The 21,625-nt window shown below is 43.7% G+C and overlaps 1 protein-coding gene across 9 annotated transcripts in view; it reads right to left on the bottom strand.

Annotated features, from left to right (window-relative positions):
- The window catches only part of HOMER3 (homer scaffolding protein 3), a 38,564-nt gene extending 17,266 nt beyond the window's left edge, over positions 1 to 21,298 (bottom strand). For 2 of the 9 annotated variants that reach the window (XM_021378585.1, XM_021378586.1), the window contains exon 1: positions 7,507 to 8,244. Coding sequence is in view for 8 of the 9 variants with exons in the window: in XM_021378586.1 (XP_021234261.1) it covers positions 7,507 to 7,511 (5 nt within the window). In the remaining variant the exon portion in view is untranslated. Of the gene's footprint in view, positions 1 to 7,506; positions 8,245 to 11,358; positions 12,267 to 13,310; positions 13,364 to 13,527; positions 13,695 to 14,115; positions 14,232 to 14,687; positions 14,911 to 15,252; positions 15,410 to 16,724; positions 18,112 to 18,406; positions 18,506 to 18,711; positions 18,772 to 19,105; positions 19,252 to 19,617; positions 19,917 to 20,321 lie in introns of those variants that run through there. The other 7 variants (XM_021378580.1, XM_021378577.1, XM_021378578.1 and 4 more) reach the window with 7 other exon arrangements.

Raw genomic sequence — 21,625 nt, 5'->3', positions numbered from 1 at the left:
TGCCCATTCTCTGCTCTCAGGTGCAAGGAGGTATGCACCACGTACACTGAAATTTGCACCACTGCTGGTGTCGGTGGGGGAGGGAGCTCTGCTTTCATGCCTTTATGTGATCACTGCTGTCTCAACACTTTTCATATGTTTCTTCCTGCCTTATGGTCTTCCCTGGAGCAACAGAACTTCATGCTGTCTCTGACAGGTCTTTCCCTTTCAGTTACAAATGCGAAAGTCACGCAGACTTTGCAAGCAGGCCGGCTGCGAGTTACACCAGATGTGCTTTGCTTCCAACAGAAAGCCAACTGCCAACAACAGCAGCAGGGCATGTCTGCGACTCCACCTGCCTACCCTGTGCCAAGGAGGGAACTCCAGCACCCGACTCCCTCTGAGGGAATTAAAACATGCAGAATCTCCTGAAATTCTGTTTCACATCTCCCCTTTCCTCACTGTAAACGGGAACAGTTGCTGCCAATTTGCACGTCCCTAATAATGGATTCTTAAGATAGAGTTATGAGACCAGCACGCTATTGCCTTCTCACCAAGTACAGCAGCAGCCTGGCACGTGAACAATGCTTTCTAGGAAGCAGTTCTGAAGCTCTGTAGGTAATGATCGAGGAGAGCTCTGTGCTCTGCTTGGGAACAGCACTGAGATGTTCATGCTCTTTTTGCCATCCTTGTGGAGGGGGAAAAAGTTTTTTTTTTTTTTTTTTTTTAAATCCAGCAGAATGATACAGAATATATCTAGCTAGTAAAATAATTTACTGCATCGGATGCTGGCTAGTGTGGAAGCCTTCCTTTCAGTACCCACATACTTGTTCGACAAGGTTAAAGCAAACACTACACAACAAAAGCTCTCCTAGGGTCTAAAAGGTGAAGCACAAGAAAAACAGAGAGAGTAGGCAGCAGTAACAGAGAGAGGAAAAAAAAAGCAAGGAATTGAGATTACACTGGTGTGAGAACAGGGGAGGTGAAGTCTGGGAAGGTCCTGACAACAGAGCCTGTGAAGTCTGCAGATCTAGGGGTACATCTCTAACAAGGCACAAATGAAAATGGCTCTACCTTACCCTTTCTGAAGTTTCTCAGCAGGAGGGAACCACAGCAGGGTTTGACACAGCTTGGCACAGCTGAGTGCGTTAGCAAGGTGGGGACACAGGGAATACTGTGGGGCACAGGCATACCTGCTGAAGGAAGTTCAGAGCAGGAAAAGCACAGGTGCTGAAAGCCGAATCTGAGATGCATGAGCAGGGTAATGTCTGAAGAACAGCCACCTGTGATCAGCCTGCTTCTGGCCAAGCTGCTGGCCTCTTGTTTCCAAAAACACTACAAAGCATTTAAAAATAGTCTTGAAAGTGCCTAGGATTCAAACTGTCATGTTCTCTCTTCCACTACAGTCCTCTTTCCCATGTGTTTTAAGTGTTTAAGCTAGGTACACCACACATCCCTAAATGCTGACTCTTCTTTTCCTGCTCCCAGCTGGGAGTCCCTGTAACAGCTAATCCAGCTATTCCTAATGTGTTCTTTGTAATGCCAAAGCACTTGGCTCCAGGATGCTGCCTGAGTACAGACTCAGCTACCTCCTCTTGTTGATTCTCCTTAAAGAAGGTGGAAGAAAGTCACTGGGTGTCTGGGGATGACACGGGAGCAGAAGGGATGGATCAATCATTGCTGATTTGCTCACTGAGTGGAGTTCGACCCAGTGGTCATCAAGATGACACACAGAACTGCACGCTGCTCTCATTTCTACCTTGATTCTTGTATTATTCTCATTACTACAGTGTCCAAATTGATTTCTTAATGAATAGCTGCTTATTCCACCATTGCTACGTGAGCAAATCATTATTTGTCCTCTTAATTTATGGTCTCAGCAGAGTAGCAAGGACTGAGAAAGCCAAAGGGACTGAGTTGGCCAGCACTGAGGGAGGGGCCTCACCACGTTGGGACACATCAATAAGCTGCCAAGACCCTGGAGAAGAATACCTTGCAAGAACTGCCCCGTGCCAAGGAGGTACAGATGGCATCAGTTCACTCCCTTGCACGAGGGCCATGTTTCACCTGTGGGGGAACGCTGAGCAGAAAAAGTACCAAAATCTGGAGGAGCTTAAAACCAGTGCTGCCTCTCCAATTCTGTGTAATCTGAACACATATGTCAGTAGATTTATGGGCTGTCCTTGAGTGTCCTCGCTGGATACAGGCTCTTTACAGGCCTGCAAGCCTGTTCCTAAGTAAGATCTTCTGAAGAAATCCAGTGCTTCTACAGACAGAATGCGCCAGAGAATCTCCCCTGCAACAGAAAAGGAAATGTGCCACCTCCAAGAGAGGCCCCTCCAAGTGGGCCTGCAGCCACGCCAGCTCAGAGGCAGCACCGGGGACTGGCACCAGCTCTGTTCCCCTGAAGCATCTGCAGTGTATGTGACACACGGAGCAGCACATCCCCAGGCACCATGGGCCCACCACGCCACGATACAACATCCAAGCTGAAGCAGAGCCGCTGACACCAGGGAGCTTGGCTGCCCAGCTCTAGCACACAGACCACATTGCAGAGAGGTCTCAGCACACATCTATACCTGCAGCAGAGAGCCACCATTAATCCCTTTGCTTGGGATGTCTCTAATGGAAGGATTTTACAAAGCCCTTTCTCTAATCCTCACTAGAGAAATACTCTCAATCCAGCAGATGGGTCTAATAACCAAACAGGAATAAAAAAGCAAAGAGATTTTTTGTTTAAACCACAGGAGCCATAGACAGAGCTGGGAACAGAGCATGTTCCCCACTGCCACCTCCAGCCACAACCCACAGTGTAAAATGCTATGAAGCAACATCCTCCACTTTAAGGGATAGCCTGGGTTACAGGAAGGGACAGCCAGCCCCTGGAAGAACTGCTCAGCAAAACATTTATCTCTGTGCCTGAATTTCAACAGCACTGCGGCAGCTCCCATGTTTCACTGTGTGCTCTCTTCTCTCTGCCACACCCCAGTTTCAGCTGCCTGTTGGGCTCTTTGCACAGCATGGTCTTCTCAGAGAAACTATGTTTTGCTGCGTTTACTTTTGGGGAGTACTTCCAATGCAAATACCATCTCTTTCGGAAAATCCCACTGACAGTTACAGGCTCGCTCTCCTCAGTGGGTTCCCAAACCTAAGGGCAACTGCTAAAATACAGCCTTCCTGCCAGACCTCTTTGAGAGAAAAAGAGGGAGAAGAATAAACCCTTTTATTATTTTTTTTCTTTAAACACTCTTTGCTTTAGATCTTTTATGGCACCCGGCAATGCCTTTGCTCAGTAGCTTCCACACAGGGCGTGGGGAGGTGTTTCTGACTGCACCTCTGCATTTGGCTGATGCTTCGTGTCCTTGTTTTTCTCCATTTTTCACGTGCAATCTGGAGGATTTTTCCTACTGAGAATCTTTTATTTTTTTCCCATAGTAATTTTGGCCTCGCCATCCTGTCTACCCACCTGAAACATGCCTACTTAGTTAACTGAATTACTACCTCCTGCCCACCTGCCCCCTTTGTTGCATGACCAGAAAGAAATCTTGCTGTATGTGCTTTGGAAAGGGAAGCTTTTAGTCACCGTTTCCCAAACAGATGCTGCACTTAAAGAAGCACCTGGGGCGTGCTGGGGAGGCTGAGCTCAGCCCTTGTTAACTGCATTTGCCTTGGTGTTCCTGGACAGGGTTCAGCCAAGGGCACCTCTAGAGGTTCACGTGCTGCTCCCCAGGCTGCACCTCCTCTCTCTCATTGCAGCTTCTCTTTGCAGGGACATTCATTTACTTGTCAGAGAAAGAAGTCTCTGCATTTGGATGCAGAGAGGGTGATCATTTAAAATACCTTGCTCTGCATCCAGGCAGTCTGTAGTCCCCTTTCACCTAAAAACAGAATCAAAAATGCCATATAAGAAACCACAAAGTACCGTATCAGCAGAATCATTCGTTTCTGTGAACTGGGCACAGCAGTGTGCAGGTACAAGGGTAGCGAGGGGCTCTGGGGTATGGTATTCCTGCTGATAGCAGCGGGATACCTTCAAAAGCACAGAGACCTAGGAATGTATTTTTGCACTGCGCCCTGCAGCTGGGCTCAGCGCACAGCCATGCAAGTCCCCCCCCCAAAATGGTCATCTGATAAAGGTCCACGGCCAGCACTAGGTAAGGACTTCCCAGCTGCTGTGGTGGGAACTTTGCAATTCTCACTGTAACCTTTCCCAAAGTCCTTTCTCTCCAAGGATTACTTTCCTGGATGGGTCCTGCTTGTGCAGAGCAGAAGGGGCGGTGCGTGAGAGCATGTGAGCACCAAAGATATGTGGCTGAGCTCTGGCGCCCGGCCCAGCGCCACGCTGAGTCAGCTGGGAGGCTGCGCTGGCTGCGTCAGGGCTCTGCCTGCTGCTGATCTCCGGCCAGCGCGCTCTCATGTGAAAAAGCTCACTATGCAGCACGGTCCTGGGTAATTTGAGGGAGGGGGTGACTGGGACAGGCTGGGGGGAATGTATTCCAGCCAGCCAGAGCCCAGTATTTCAAAAGGCAGAACTGGAGCACAGAGAGGACGTGAGAACCAGTTTCCTCCTCCACTGCTGTCTATCTTTGTTTCCTTTTATCTTCCCTCAGCAGCCTGAATAGCTGCTGACTGCATGTCAGTGCTTTCTGAGGAAGTGTGGACTAATGGGACTGCAGAATCAAACCTCATTTCTTTTGCATTGCCTTTCTTCTGAAAGTCTAACTTTTCCTGAGTTGGGGACTGGGTCTCTCCCTCCAGAGTCCATGGAAGCTATTGCTTCCTCATAAATGGGTGCAGAGGGTGTGCACGGATACTGCCCGCCTAGGATTTGGGCACTGGCCTGCAGGACGTGATTATGACACTGAACTGCCGTAGGAATAAAATTTGGGAAGGCTGGCTCATAGCCCCTTACTCCAACCATCAGGCAGGTATTCAGGCCCTCTGAGCTACAGCCTTGCCTTCATTCAGTGCTGCATCATGTCACCTTGGGCAAAATGCTTAGATGCTGCTAGAGTCCAGGTGGGACTGGCAGAGGCCAGACTCCTCTACTAGCAGCCACGCAGGGAAGGCTGAGCAGTGAAGCTCCGGCAGTGGAAGCTAAAAGCTGGCTGTGGGCTGCTTTCCCTGCGGCCTCCCCCAGCTCCCAAGAGATTACCCAGCAGGGTTTAGCATAGGAATGAAAAGCAGCTGCCTCCTGGCCTGCCTGCTGATAAAGGGCAGCAAAGGAATCCCGGCTGAATATGCTCCTGTTGGGAACAGCAGCAAGCACGCAAGGTCAGGCACAGAGAACGGGGACCAAGGGCATTTAAAGACATAACATATCCCTTGTTGGTTTTCTTTTCCCTCTCTCAGAAACCAGTCTCTGTCTACAGAGCATCTTGGTTGCTGAACACTCTGCAACTGGGTGCCTGTAACACAACCTACACATTCACTTTCCTGAGACAACTACTACTTCTGCTACTGAGCATCAATAGCTCTTTCTTTTGACGCACACAGACCATTGCTGGAAGGCTGCAGAGCAATTATCGTTAGACAACAGCAGAGCTAGACTGCAACTAAACAATTCTTCATACATTCCAGAAAAAAATACGTTCAGTAATAATTAGAACCAAAGAGGTGGAGACACACATGAACTCCAAAATGCATTCTGCCTCTATTTCTTCACTGGAAGCCACAGAACCCATCTGACTTCCAGGCACACATGCCTGCCTTCCCTCAGACAGCTCACTGAGGTCTGCTGCCATTTTCGACCTGTGCTTGCCAGAGCTCCAAGGAGCACAACCAGCACAAGGGCCAGCTCAAACTGCTGCTCAGCACTGCAGTGGCACTACACACAAGAGCAGGTGAATCCCTTGATAAATGTGAAATGGGAGAACTCTCTACTGATCAAATTAGAAGTTGCATCTACTCGTGCTTCTCTCTCTCTATGCACTTAGTAGAGTCAGAGAAATAGAAGTGACTACTGAAGTCTCAGCTGGGACCTAACTACATCCACTTCCCTCACAATCAAGTGTTATTTACAATGATATTCTTCAGAGAGGAAGTGCTAGTGTGCTCATACCCACAGTGCTGTGGATACAAGAGCCCAGCGACAGTTTGTCTGTGAAAACCAGAATGTGATGTTACCAAAACCATTTCACGTGGAGGAACAAAGCCCAGAATCCCTGCTCCAAAAACAAGTTCACTAAAACCAACTGCCAGACGTCATTCAAAGGTGCTACGCTTTTAAACTCTTCTGTATTGAGAGGAATCTAAACGTTGCTAAAAGCTACTTAATATCCCCATGTGATCAACCTACAAGCAAAAAGACATTTTAACTCAGGAGATAAGTGGAAACATGGAATTTTGGGAGGAAACATCATCTCTGGTTTAGGTTTGTTACTACATTGCTACAGTTACACAGGGAGACCTAAGCAGTCCGAGGTGACAACACTGGCTCAGAGATTGTTCCATGGGAGCTGGTGGTCCCCTGAAGAAACCACAAGGACTGCGGGGTGTTAACTGTGGCTGGTCCAAGCAGGATTCATTCCCTACCCCTGGGAATTACTCTAGCTAGTCACAGCCTATCTGCCTGCTACACCCTTCCTGGCAGGTCTAGGAGTTTTACCGTAACTTTGTGCATCACAGGAAAAGTTACAGGAAAACAAGGACACTTTCTGGTTTAACCTGGATTAGCGTGTGCTCTGCCAGCTTCAAAGGATCTAGGCTTGCTTCACACTGCTGTCACTTCTGATTCCTCGCCTCTGCCCGTCCTGTGCCTTGAAGGTGTGTCTGACTGCTCAGCCACCTTATCCAGACAGCCCATGAGGAAAATCAACAAGAGGAAAACGAGCCCCTAAGAATCTTATTAATTTGTCTTGTAATGCCAAACCCACACATTTGGAGGGGGTTGATCACACTGATCCACTGTGCTTTCAAACAGCCACGAAGAGTTTAATACACAAGAAGCTCACAACAATGTGTCAGGTCCTTCAACTTACATGACTGAGATTTATAAATAGGGCATAAATTAAATACCAGGCTAAGCTCCTGTTTCCATGCCAAAATCCACTGCCACATCCACGCAGCATTATTTCATTACAGGAAAATCGGAGGGGAATCATAAATGTGCAGAGATTTTCAGTCAGCTGCGTACCCGTTTAGAAATGCACACAGGATCCATTTTGCTGAGTGCCAAAGTCGCCACAGCTGAACAAAATCTCCAACTCTCAACTTTTGGAAAAGTTTGCGAACACAGCCCAGATCCACTCGTCCCACCCAGCCTCCCAGCTTGGGTTTTGTGCAACATATGTATCACTAGAGGCTTCCCTTACACAGGAGTTTATTTAAAGAAGTTCCAGAGACTTGCAATTATCTACTTTCTAATCCCCAAAATAAAAAGGTTAAGTCTAAACTTTAAAGCTCACAGTATGGAAAAAAAAAAAAAAAGCAATATAAAACCTTCATTTCTTTTGCAGTTACGTTAAAAATAGCTCAGCTGCCATGAATAATAAATGCAATTCAAGAATAAAAAAGTGCCAGTCTCACCCCATCTTTGCCTGGGTGTCAGCTTCTTTTCTCTCCCGTCCTTTCTTCAGCTGCCTTAGCTTCTCTCCACGTTCTGATTTATTTCTCCCTTCCTCTTTCTTCCTCTGTCTCTCTCCGGATCCGGATGCTCTTTAAATTTCCTCCGGAATTTCACTTTGAAATCGGCTAGTTTTGCGGTCGGCTCGAAACGCCCGGTAACCCCCGGCCGCACGGGGCAGCGAGAGCAGGGGCGGCCCGGACCCCCCCGGCCGGCGGGAGCCCACACCCAGGGGCAGCCCCGGGCGCTCCGCGGGGAACTCGGGCACTGCCCCGGCCGCTGCGCTCCCCAGCAGCTCCCCCTGCGTTCTGGCTCCCAGGCTCCCTCCTTCCCTTCAGCATGGGAGGGGAGCAGCAGGATTAGGTGGTGCTTTTGCAAGCCCTTTTAGACAAAGCCGTCTGCTCTCTGCTGCTCCGGCAGCCCTGCAACTTTCTCCCCGCAGCCCGAGAAGCCCAGCCACCTCTGCCTCTTGTCCTTCTGGATCGCGATTTCTTTGTTCTCTCTCTCGTGTAGTTTTTTTTTTTTTTCCTCCTTCTCTCTCCTATTCGCTTCCTCCCTCTACCAACTGCCCCATCTCGGTCACATTTCTCCGCTCCTTCTCCCGACTTTATTCCAGGGGCCGGCGGCGGCTCGGCGGCACCACCTGCCGGGCACAGCCAGCAGAGCCGGGCACAGCCCAGCGCCACGGCACGCACAGCCGGGCACCGCGGGGAGAGCGCTGCTGGATCACGGTTGCTCAAGGGGCTCTGGATACCCACACAAGAAAAAATAAAAACAAACCAAAAAGCAAAGAAAAACCCCATGTTATCTTAGTCTAGATATATTGTATCAGAAACAGGTCGCTTCTTATTGTTCTGTCTTTCATGGTGTAGTCTATACAAGTGGAAAGTTAACCCATGCTACGAATACACTTTTAGGAAATAGCAAAATCCCGTGGGAAGAAGGGATGCTGGAAAGGCTTGGGGAAGGAGCCTGGGTAATTAGTGAGCAGCCACTGCCGGCGTGCAGCTGTGGCCGAAGGAGCTGATGCAGCCCTCGGCTGAGATACCCGGGCAGAGACGTGCCCGGCTCGCTGCCCCCGCCCAGGTCACTGCACAACAGCACAGGGCTCGCAGCAAAGCCATGAGAAAGATCAGAACTGCTCCATACTGAAAGAATCAAAGTGCTTAAATCTGTTAATCAAAGAAAAGCATACGGTGTGACTTTAACACAGCCATAAAAACTCCCCAGCAGAAATAAACTTTATACAAGAGTACTTTTCAGTTGAGCCAGCGCAGGAACATGCCCTAAGGGCTGGAAGCAGCAGCTGAACAGGTCGGCCTGGGGAAAAGATGCATTTCCAACCACAAGGGCAGGCACAGCAGTGATCTGGCCTGCTGCAGGCAGCAGAAGGCCAGTCCAGGAACCGATTCTTCGTGTCTGCTCTATTTTAGCCTTATATCCAACACCTCAGAGTAGAGATTCTGCACACAGCAGGTGTTCTCGCTGCTGCTTGTGTTCGTAGGCAAAGCCCAAAGTGTATCCAGCCTGGTGCTCCCACATTAAGACAAGCAGGACGGAGGCCTGCTCGTGAACACTATTTGTCACTTGTGACAGCCATCAAAATGGAGCGGTATCAACTACGCTGGGCAGGGTGAATCAGTTCTACTGCCTGCACTTATTCTCAGCTTTAAGTAAATCACATCAGTAACTCTGAAGCAGTGGATGAGTGTATGAGCACACATGCAGTTTTACAGGTTTTTAGAGCAGGTAATAACTGCGTAAGCTTCTCATACAAACACGTCCAGTAATGAACCTGAATTTTGGCTCTGGCACAACGCTGCTTCTGCATTTCCTCCCAGACCCTGACTGAACACCAATCCTCCTCACTCAGTTCCCACAAATGCCCGCTTCACCTTAAAATATTCCACTACTCTGACGAAGCCTCCCATGAGCAGACAGCACAGCTGAGTTATGCCGCTGCTGGATCATCCCCACCCCATTTATGCTCTTTACTTATCAGGCCACTTTAATGGGAAATGTTCCCAAGAGAGATTTTGTTAATCCCATGCAATTCCGCACATTAATTTCTCTGTGCATTAACCATTTCAGAACTTGCACCAAAACAGTAAGCTTTGTACTAGTAATTTTACAACAAAAGGTGGGAGTAGTGTTCACAGCTCAATACTAACAGCACAAACACTACCAGTACCACCACTTCATACACTGCTTTCAGCATTTCACCTCCGCTCTTTTCTGTGAGCCATTGAAAAGGGAGTTTTCCTGAGGCAGGTGTAGTTCTTTGTCTCCCATGTCTGCACTGCTATTACTCATGTTTGGGGCTACAGTTTGCTGCCAATAATGTAATAGTTTAATAATTTTAAGCGTAACATCAGGCGTACTCTGAGCGTACTGAGGTAACGCTCTGCTTGAGAAGCACAGAAGATTTTTGGAACCAGGAGAGCTGAAGCAGTGGCAGGGCTCTGGGGAGGCACGTGTTTCTGCAGCGCTCTGCTGAGTGCTCAGCCAGGTCACTGCAGGGCACAGGCTGGAGCAGCTGTGGATGGTTGCTCTGAGCTGGCAATGGAACCAGCAGCTCCACGTCTGCCCTGGCGCTGCCGCACCACTGAGCACCGCAGAGCTCCTGCCTCCTCTCTCTATCATGGGAAGCAGTGACACCAGGACTAAAACTGCACTGAAGATACCACTGAAAGTAGGGCACGGCATCTTTCATATTGACCTGTTAGCGGTAACTTATCTGCAATTCTCGGAAGCTAATTATTTTACACATTTAAATTAGGGTAATTAGATCAGCAGGAATTGAGCTAAAACCAAATGCTGGTAGCCTTGTGAGGATTTTCTGAAATAGGGTTCTGTTTTCCATCTGCACTTCCTTCCACTGAGGGAAGCGACCGAGAGTCCCCAGAGGGAAGAATGGAAATTTTGATCACTTCCTACGTTATTACACATCACTATCCAATCTGCATCGTTAATTTCCATAAAACCCTTTGCATACAGGGAGAAAGAACATAGGTAACACAACCCTGCAAGGAAGTAGATTCCCTTTCAAACTCTGAGACACGAGCACCTCAGATCTCATTTCTGCTTCGCACTGGTAGTTACTGACATGCAGCCTGGCAGCTCATGGCATCACAGCTGGCCAACAGAACAGCCTTTAATTTTCAGATGTCCACTCCGTAGAATTCTTGTCCACCCTTTGAGTGAGGCAGTACAGCCTTCTCTTTAGGAATTTCAGTGGCAGAGAACCCATGTTATTTTCCAAACAAGAAAATACAGGTGAACATTTATTTGAAAAATGAAAAAAGTGATTCAGAAAAAAATGCTCAACTTCGAATGGCCTTTAACAAAAGGAGCTACCTAGTTTGGATTTTGACCAAACCTTAGAAATAAATCCAGAACAATGAGGCAGTATTTAAGTCAGTTCACGACACTTCTAACAGAAGTGTCTGACAGAAAAGAGGCATCACAGATGTCACTAAAAACACATTAGAAAAATAAATGCACGGAACATTTTAAAAAAGGTTAAATAAAGAGAAAAGAGAGGAAAATAGAGGCAGATATGAAGACGACTCAGGAACTTCTAAGGAAGCATTAGATCTGACACCAATACTATGGTCAGTGACAAGCAATTTAACCTCATGAAAAATGAGGGTAGTAGCAACCCCTTGGGGCACTGGGAGACTTAATTAGTTGCTATTCGTAGATTAAACGCAAAGTCTGAAGGTGAAAAGCACTAAATGCTAAGTATTATTAGCTTCTGAAGTATTAATTTCAGTAATTGGGCGAGTCCAACAATACAAAAAAGTGGATCAGAGTCAATTTTTGAAAAAAATTTATTCTTATGGTTCTAACGCGTCAAGAAGGCTTTTTTCTTTTAGAAGTACCAGTAACATGGCTATGTAATGCACAATGCAGCTGGTCATCTTCAGTTCTGAGCTTCTGACTCCTACCCAAATCTACATTCCACGTTCCTTAGCAGGAAACACGCTGTCTTAACCAAACAGCTCCACGAGCTGCAAGCTCTCTGCAAACCCTGTGCTGTGTTGCACAGAACACTGGCGCTGTGCTCCTGGAGAAAAACTCACAAGCATTTATTCATTAAGAAAAGACTTGTTTGTTTGTACGGCTGAACTCTCCCTTACAGCCCCTGATCCTCCTGTGGTCAGTTCTGGATTTTCCAAGTAGTCTGCATTGGTGTCTTGTGAGCTGCTTTCTCTGATCTTCCAAGGCAGAGATATATGGCCCTTGTAGAAATTCCAAGTGAACAAGAAAAAGAAAAGAAGAGCAAAACCAGCGCCCAGGAATTTAACAATGAAATTCTCCTCCTGGCTGCCCACAGATTTCTGTTTTATTGCGTCCTTCAGTAAATAAGTTGGTACTGAAGACTGAAAACCCACAGCTTCTGCTTCATTAATGTTATCTGTTGTGGCAATAACGTTCGCCTTCTCTGTACTTGGATGTGCATAAAGGGCGTAACGGGCCACAGTGATAAAGAATTCCTTTGCTTTGGATTTCTCTGCTGAGAGGCAATCATAGAATCCAGACTCAGCCATTGTCACATTGAATATTGCTATTCCTCCATCATAGAGGAGGTATTTAGAGTCCTTATCCTGAAGTCGGCTCCCATTGAACTTCCACACTACTCTTGCCAGATTTGAAAGAGGAACACATTTAAGATGAACATTGTTTCCAAGTGTAAAGAGATATTTTCTCACATCGTTTTCTGAAATTATGAAGATAATGTTTTTAAGTAAGAACACTGAAGATGTAGTTTAACGTACAAAGCCAGATACATGTTCAAAAACGTTATCAGTTTGAATCTACCAGTCTGAAAACAGGTAATGAACATATAAGCAGTAAAGACAAAGAAACGCCCTAAGAGGTCTGACTCTGTCAGTGACATAAGGGCAAAGAGTGCATCTTGCTGCCCGTACTCCTGCTGATGTGTAACCAAAAGATGCAGGACCAGAAGTTTAAGACTTCCAGATTTTAATCTGCTTTTGGCTCACCTGCATATGTAGCCATGTGTAAATAAATTAATCTTTGAATGCTTCAGTTTTTCTATTTGTTAATGACATAGCTTCACAGATTTGTCTGTTTGTGTAGATTTGACTGTGAAATGTTTGTATTAGATATTTAAAGGTTTCTCAGTTGTCCCAATGAGTGTCCTAGTATCATTTGTAGTGCACTCTCAAATAGACAAGACTAAGGACAGCTGACTTTAAAAAGACATAAAGGGAGGTAAGAGAGATATTCTGTGATACTGCAGAAAGCCATGTATCTTGCAACTCATTACAAAGTCGATGAATAATAACACACACCCAAAATTCTACACTTAAAAGAACACCCCAATTTCACTAATAAGCCATTCTCAATGGCTGATAACAGTCTTCTTTTTAAGTGTACTTCTGAATAGTTTTTGTGATGTACCTGCAGAACAGCATCCTAAAGCAGGGACAGATTTAATAGGACAGCTAATGTGTCACATGACTTCTGCCAAGTGCAGTGGGAGGGATACTAACAACTTCAACTGGGTCACACTTATGCTTCCTGAGTTTCAGCCTGACACTGAGACTGAAAGGGTTAAGAGCTTTAGGTGGTACCGAGTGTGGGGTTTTTTCCTATCTTTCTTAGTTCAGAAAGATCAATAATGAGCATAATTTTAATCCTGTGGTTTTCTGTATTGTAAGAATTCCAGTGACCACATGAAACAAGCGTTTCAATTCCATGTTGTTAAAATACTCATTCAAAATAAAAGCTCACATACCTACACTAAGGCAGCGAGAAGCATCCCCATATTTCACATTTTGAATTAAATTCCTGGGAAAATAAAAACATGGACAAAACAGTAACAACCAGGGAGACATTCCAGCTTGTAAAGCACCATTTCTAGGAATCATCCTACTTTTGCGTTGCAGACAGTAAGAGTGCACTTATAAAGCAATCTGTCAGGCGTGCAGCTGAAACAACAGCTCGTCACTTACTTTGGATCAGCAGGCTGAGCTGACAGCAGAACACAGGCGTGAGAAGCCTGCGACCAGGCGCAGTACGGGTCTCTTGCCAGGATGCAATCCAAGCAGTACTTGTACCGGTGGCATCCCGAAACTGGAAGCTGTACCACTTGAGACAGGGACCCCACATAGAGCATCCCCTAGAAATGTAGGAGGGAGTTTTTGTTTTATAATGGTGAAGGAGATTTTAAGCTGTTCTTTTCTACATGGGTTATGTTATTTTCTAGTACTTATATAAAAAAAAAATCAATAAACTAAAATCCTTAAAAGAATAGATGCTGATATAAATGAGAAAAAACAGCTCTGTGTAACATGTAAAGGACAGAGCTCCTTCCCTATCTCTCTTAATGAGGCTTGGTTCAGTAATAATCTTACACAAATGTACTTCTTTTCTATAGATTAAAACATGCATTGTGCTTCTGTAATTAGCTAATATGTGACGGAAATGGAATGATGAGGTATTTACAGGCTATTTAAAGTCAGAAGAGCAATACAGAAGAGCAAGGCCTGAGGCAAGCTATTACAGCAGCCACTTTCCATGCGCAGGGACAGAAGCTCTACCTTTTTAGAAGACAGCTGAAGAAACTGAACAGGCTCAGGAGACAGAAACAGCTGTAGCTCTTCCACAATGAACATTTCTCCATCGCAATTGAAAGCTTTATGCAAATATCCATCATCTACATAAAAAGAAATGTATTTTTAAATATGAACTTGTTTAAACATTGCATAACATTTTAGCCTGATAATTCATTCAAATTAGATGAGATTTACCAGACATTCCTGGGCATAAGGAATTTCTGAAATTCTTCAAAGCAATGTTTAGTTTTTCTTTTAATAATGATTTTTTTTTTTCCAGGGAAAAAAGGACCTCAAACAATCCCTGAATTTGCAAATATCATTATGTGAAGTCTTCTTTGATATGGAAAGTTTCTAAAGAGAACCTTTTAATGTCCAACAAGCCAAAAACATTTAATCTAACTGGTATGAAAATATTCAACTAGCAAGACAGCTTCTGAATGCAAAACTTCAAACAAAGCTAATGAATTCTTTTACTTTTTTGAAGTCCAAAAAAAAAAATCTGTCACAAAATACATAAGATGAATAATATCCTCTCCTAAAATTGAAACACTTACTTGTTCCTAGAAACATAACATCGTAGGTCTGTTTATCTAGGCCAGTGACTCTGTCTACCACAATCCTGGTATAGTTTGAGCTTCTCTTCAGTAGCACTGGCCTGTTACCAATTGGATTTACAGAACCATCCATTAGAGGGTGATCTCTAGCAAACTGCAAAACTTTGTCGGGCAAGTCAGAAGATGTATTATACCCCATACTCCGGGCAAAATTATCAATACACTAGAAACAAAACATAACAAAATTGATTACAATTGCTTTTACGTTTCAGCAAGGTATATAATAAACGCTAAATTTCCTCCTAAACACTGGTATTTCCATTTAACTTCAAACAAGAACAATCCTATTTTCCTCAGTCTACAAACTAGTTAACAACCCCACGGCTCCTGCAGAGCAGAACTGCAGGGCAGCTTTCCTGAAAGTGGCCTATGACAGAGGGAGAAAGCAGCCCTCTGCTGATTAGAAACCCAACGTTTATATCAGTAAAACAGGCACCAATGGTTTGCTACCAAAAAAAGATAAGAGAAACTATTCTTTAATTGGAACAAGTAGATTTGTATTTACAGCACCAGGACGTGGAACTGGCACCTCTCCTCTAAAAACCATCCATTTCATGTGGGAATGTTCCACAGTTACTGGTCCTTTGTAGCTTCCTTTGGAGAAGGCTTCCTGAATGCTTGGCATGCTGTATGCACAAACAGCTGATATGTCCAATCTTCCCCTTAGAAGAAAAAAAAAAATCCCACAAAATAAAAGAAGGTTTTATATGGGAAGAAATATTACAAAATAACCCGATCACCACACTGAAAGAAATAATGTATAAAGAAAGACAGGCTGTAAAATAACCCAGTCTCCACAACGCACAGATGTATCTTTTTTAGGATTAGTCAAAAAATACCTAATATTCTTTATCTGTTGCAGTTTTCACGATTCCCTAAGAAGGGAATAAAACAAAGACATTCATAAAATATTGTATTCAATATGTTTCTGCTAGAAATCACACAGCCACCCTTTAATAAATTGAAATAGGTAAGAAAACGAGGACCTCTGACAATCTTAGATGAGCCCAAGTACTGCAGGTAATTAACACTTTGATGGGTTTCCCCTCCTTTTGGCTCCACACTTCTGATATAAACCCTTAACTCTTCTCCTAACCCGTTTAACTTGTCTTGTTGGGAAACAATTCTTTTCCTCTTTGCCTCCATTTTCAGCGCTTCTCAAAATGACTGAAAGTTCAGGAGTGCCTGGATCAAACACGTGTGCTTTCAGTTCCACGTCTGAATTCAAATTCTAAGTCTCTCTTTACCACACCCAAAGGAATAAATGCTGTGCAAATTCCTCTCTTAGGACAGAGAACAGAACCTGCCATAACCAGCAAGAATAAACTCACAGGTAAATAGGTAGCGGCAGGTTAAACCATGCAATGCTGATCAACTGCATTCAGAGAATTCTGATGGTTTTATAAAACATGAAAGTTACCTACCTAAAATGGCTACTTTGGTATTTTTTGACATGGAAAGTTTGATACACTTCGTCTTAGTGCAGTAAGAAAAAGTCAGTGAATCCTAAAACATGAAAGTAGTTTGGAGTTCTGTTTTTGTTTTAACAGAACACTACATTTACAAGTAGGCCATGACAGACACTGCTTTTGGAACAGAAGAATAATTCTGCACCTTGACATGTCAGCTATTTCCTGTACAGCAATGTACACCAGAAGAATATAGGGCTTTGTGTATTTAATTATGCAATTTTGAACATAATTAGTTTAACTACCCCACCATCTGAGCGGAGAAAGCACAACTCTCAAAATCTAACTAAGTAAAAGCTTTAGGTTAGTCTTTAATTGATGGTCTTGGCCCAGGAACTACCAACGTTTTGTTTCAGAAGGTGACAATGTTTGCTCAGTCAGATCATGCTGCAAGAAAAACAAACGTGGTCCAATAAAACACGCAGAGTAAGCAGCTGATAGCTTCTTGTTCTGAGTTAAGGCCAGAAGGCTGTACTCAGGCTATTAATACTTAAGTGAGAACCCTTACTCAGTTCAGCACAAACTCAGCAGTATATGCAGCCCTCTATCTCACCACTGTTGGGCAAAAATTCCATAAAATATGCTGTCCTGCCACTTCCCTCTCCTGAGAAAAAAGACGTCCTGAACGATATTGAAATGGAAGTTGAGTTCTGGAATGGAACAGGAAAGTCGGGCTTTTAAAAATGAAGTCCATCTTCTCTGCAGTAAGCGTTTTCCACCAAGATCACCCTAAGTAAAGGAATAACATCAACACTGTAAAACACATAAAATACAGACGTAAACTGATTATCATCTGGTAACACTGCTGTAGTAAAAAAATATACAGCTCTCCTTTCAATACAAATCTCAGTTCAAAGACATAGACAAAAAGGTTTCCATGTCAAATGCAACCTGAGCAGCTGGTTCTGCTCTAGCACGAAAGAAAGAGGAAGAAAATTCAGAAATAAAACAGAACAGAATTTTGTTTGGCTAGCCAGTATAGAGAACAGTGTTAAACACTCAACTACAAAACTTCACCTGAAAAATAAAAGTCTTTATATTTCAAACACTAACTTTGCAGATACGAGCAATTCTGGACACCAGAATCTTGTCATAGAATTCAAACTCAACAGCTGTTTCAGTGAAGAACACATAAATTTTATCATCATCTCCATCTGGACTAGACTCACTTTCAGGTACTATTTCCATGTTGACAAAGCTTGGTTCTGAAACGCATAAATACAAAAAGCAATTTAAGTTAGCACTAAGAAAACTCATAAATAGCAGATATCGACTTAATTTTAAGTCTAATTAAACTTTTTTTTTTTGCAGAGTAGAGGTAAAGAGGTGAAAACATTTATGAATCTATCAAAAAATTAAAAGAAGAAATTGGGTTTTAAATGGAGAGAGGCTGTGGCTTGTCTTATCACTGTGGTTCTCTGTCACAATTTTTTTAATCTCATTTCTGGACACTGCAAAACCAATGTAACATACCATGACATTCCAGAGATGGTTCATACACCAACAGATGCTCAAGTGTCTGGAGTACGTATAAAAGCTTCTTACCATTTAGCCAAGACGTTTTAAATTCTGTTCTTACAGGATTTTGCATGCTGCGAAGTATTATAGGTTCTGTTCCCAAGAAATTATTTGAAGTAGCCGAGTAAAATGCTCCATCTGTAAAGGTTTGGAGGAAACTAAAAGCATCAAGTACTTTATTTTAAAATACAGAGACAAATCAAAAGGAACAAATGCGTTGATATTCAAAAAGAGAATTACAGTAAGTATCTGAGCTCATGTGTCAGTGAAAACACACCTACAAAAACGGATGCGTACTTCAGAGTTGGTTCAAAAGGACACTTCCCTCTGCTCTCTTCAGCTCTTCCTTGCAAGCGCATCTTTGTCCTATGGATAAGCTGAGGCAAGCAATCACTTTGATTGGATGAAATAAACATGGATCCCGAGTAAGAAATTGAAACAACCCGCAAATGCTCTTAAAGGAAAACGATCACAGACGTTACTATAGAAATGTGAACTTTGTGCAAAAGAAATAATATTTGGGAAAATATTTTCTTGGTGTTTCATGGGGTTATGAGAGAACTAACTAGGAGAGTTTCTAATTTTCATCTGAAATATTCTTAGAAAGGTGCTTAAAAATTTGCTGTGTGACTCGAGTTCCTTCAAGTAAAACCCACATTCAAATATAATTACCATGTGATCACACACTGGGTGATAGGCATTTGTTCCACAAACATATAGGTTAGAGTCATTTATCTTATGGAGGAAGAGGATGTAGTTTTGGCATCGTATCTAAAACAGTAAAACAAAACAACAAAGAGCACATTTAAACAGCGTAGCAGATTGCATGTGAAAACTTTCTTGTCTTAGCAGCATGCAAACGAACCCAACAGACTTAAATGACCTTGATTTAAGTTCTTTATTAAAAAGAAATGTAAAACTGCAATCATTTTGATTTTATCTAATAACTGAGAGGAGGAAACTAAGGTTTCACCCACCTTGTCCTTGCCTCTACGAATACATTCCAGCTGTCTTTCCTGTGTAGCAAACCAGTGTTCCTACAAGCCAAAGGGACTGCTTAGTTGGTATACTGCAAAACTTTGCTCAAAATTATGTGTTAAAAAAAAAAAAATCTAAATAAACTTAACCTTGAACATATTGAGGCAAATAAGCATTTTTTCTAGATACCTCTGTAAAGTACAAGGCGCTGTAAAAATAACCTGGAAAGAGGTCTAAAAAAGGCTTCAAATGATAGTGATGAAGTTTCAAGACTTGAAATGTAAAACTGTGTATCTTAAAATCAGTATACTAAGTTCAAATAAATAAAACCACACTCAAGGTTTTGCTTTAATTTTAAAAAAGGTTGAAAATAAAGGCAAGTCCTTAACTTACCCTGGCAATTTCTCTGGAAATGTTATTCAAATCAAGGGCAGATATCACATCCCTGCCTCCAACAAACAGCGTATCAGTTTCTTCATCCACAAGGAGAGTGGAAACATTGGACAAGCCTTCGTTCAGAAACATTTCTACATTTACAGCTAAGAAACGTAGAAGTTATTTTAAAACAAGTTATCACTAGAATCTCAGCGTTTCATAATAAAAATTCCAGGTGGAAAACAAATAGTAACCAATGGGAAAATTTCTAAGTACTTCCAAAACAGTTTCTAAATAATATCAAAGTATTTAGATAAACGTATGTATATTCTTTCCAGAATTTAACACAGGACGAATAAACAATGCTATTATTATATTATATTTGGGCATTCCTCAGTCATTCAGATGAGTGCACATACAAACACTGAGCTAAACAGTCAACAACACTCCTCCCTGCCCCTAATAAGTAATGAAGTCCCAGTATTGCTTTATGTTTCTTTCTACTCATCAAATGACTCCTTTCCACTTACTTTGGTATTTTAATGTTTTTCTAGGAATGCAGCTCCCGACAGATGGCTTTACATCTCGCAGCAATTGCAAAACAAGACAAACGACAACAGCAGTGCCACTCATTTTCTGAGATTCAACTAGAAACATGTTCTTCCCAGTTTTTATTCCTTGTTATTAAATAATGACAGTTTCTTCACGGTTCTTGAAAATGTCCTGCTGAAGACCTCCAAAGCAGGTATCTCACACCTGAAATTCCAGCAGTGCACCTTTAAAGCACTCCAGCAAATTCCAAACAAAATCAGAGCTCAGTAGTGGTCACCTGCAATTACAGAAAGCACAGTGCCAGGTTCCACACCTCTTTTCATAAAGAATCTCTGCTTTTTCCACTTTCATCTGTGGGCAAACGCCAACACCTGAGGAAACTGCTCATATTGATGTAAGCTAAATAAAGTAACTCTGGGAATTAAATACTTTTAAATTAGTAAATCAGGTTGGAAACTTCAGAATGCTATTAAATAAATCTGTACTGTAACCCAGGGTGCGACTGCCCACAGACAGATACTGCCCACGCCTTGGTTGAGGCATTTTCTGGGCCAGCAGTACAGACCACAGCCCTTGAGAACTGACTTCTTCTGACCAGCGTTGTTTGTAGCCCCTGGGATGGCTGCTCCCAGCATCATGAGATTGCGACCATCCCATCTCGCCTGCACTGCACTGGACAAACCTCAATTCCAACCCTCGGTTCCCACAGCACGTTCAGCTTCAATCCCTTCCCTAAGGGACCGCACCCACGGCGCGGCAGAGGTGTCCCGTTAGCCTCCTCCATCTCCACCTCAGCCATACATCATCCCACGGCGCCCTACGGTCCCTTAAGGAATAACCGCACCAACCCACAAGGCAGCTCCCGAAGCCCCCTCCCCTCAGCGCACGGACCCCTAAGATGGCGGCCCCTCCCTCAGCCCCGCGCCCGTTGGCGACCCGCGCTGCGCTCACGTGACGCCCCCGCGGGCGGGAAGGCGGGCCCGCGTGAAGGAGCGCGTGCGGTGCGCTCCGCGGTGTGTGGAACCGTGAGGAAATCCGAAGAAAATCATTATCGTCGATCCCTAATTAAGCCTCTGCCTTCCCTGACGCTGGTTTCTCGAGCAGTTTTGGGGCCAACATACTTACAGTCAGCAGGAGCGCTTGCTTTTCATTTTTTGTGTCAAATTACACACAAAACAATTCGTCTTCTTCCTTATTTACACTATACAGTATTATACACTGTTTATATATGGGAGTAAGCTGTGAGTTTGGAAAAAATATATAAATTACATATGCATGAAACTGCTCTGCATCTTCTCAGTGACTGACACTTTATCACCAGATGAACACTAAAATAAAGCCTGAACTGCTCTGTGTGGGGAGCACCGCAAATTAGGACCGTGCAGAACCCTCCCAATCAGTAATTAACACACAGCAACTGATACGGCATCAAACAAAGGCAGAGCTGACAGGTTCTCTTCCCACGTCCATGCTGTGTGCCCGTTTAGCGGTTATCTTTCCTTTCAGATGGTTTTTCAATCTTCTGCTTTCCTATCCACCAACAGCTCCCCTTTCTGAAGGAGGTCTTGCAAACTTGTAAAGATCGTTAACTCATGAAGAAAACAGTCTATAAGGAACTTCTGCCAAGTGGGCAGCTGTTTAAAAATAAGATTTCCTTGCATTATATTTGCTGCTTTTCTGTCACATTATTACCTAACGAAACCCAACTTTTCCCTCAGAACATAGCCTTGCCTAGGAGGTAATTTTTGAGGAAATAAGCACAACCTTCTAATGACAGGAATTCGGCACAAAAAGCTCAGAGAACACACTGTGTGCCAGTGCTTTCTTGAACAGCAGTAACTTTATTGCCCACAGACAACGCAAACATTTTCCAGGCTTGCTGCAATTCAGCAAGTCACCTATGTGACAAGGTTCACAAAAACTATTTATTCCAGAAGTACCCTATTGTTCTTTGAGAGCATGTTCTTATCTGAGGTGTTCGTTATT

The sequence above is a fragment of the Numida meleagris genome, chromosome 27 (assembly GCF_002078875.1).
Source record: "Numida meleagris isolate 19003 breed g44 Domestic line chromosome 27, NumMel1.0, whole genome shotgun sequence".
Taxonomy (NCBI): Eukaryota; Metazoa; Chordata; class Aves; order Galliformes; family Numididae; genus Numida; species Numida meleagris.
Note: the sequence above shows the minus strand (reverse complement) of the source record. Positions and strands in the feature narration are given on the sequence as shown.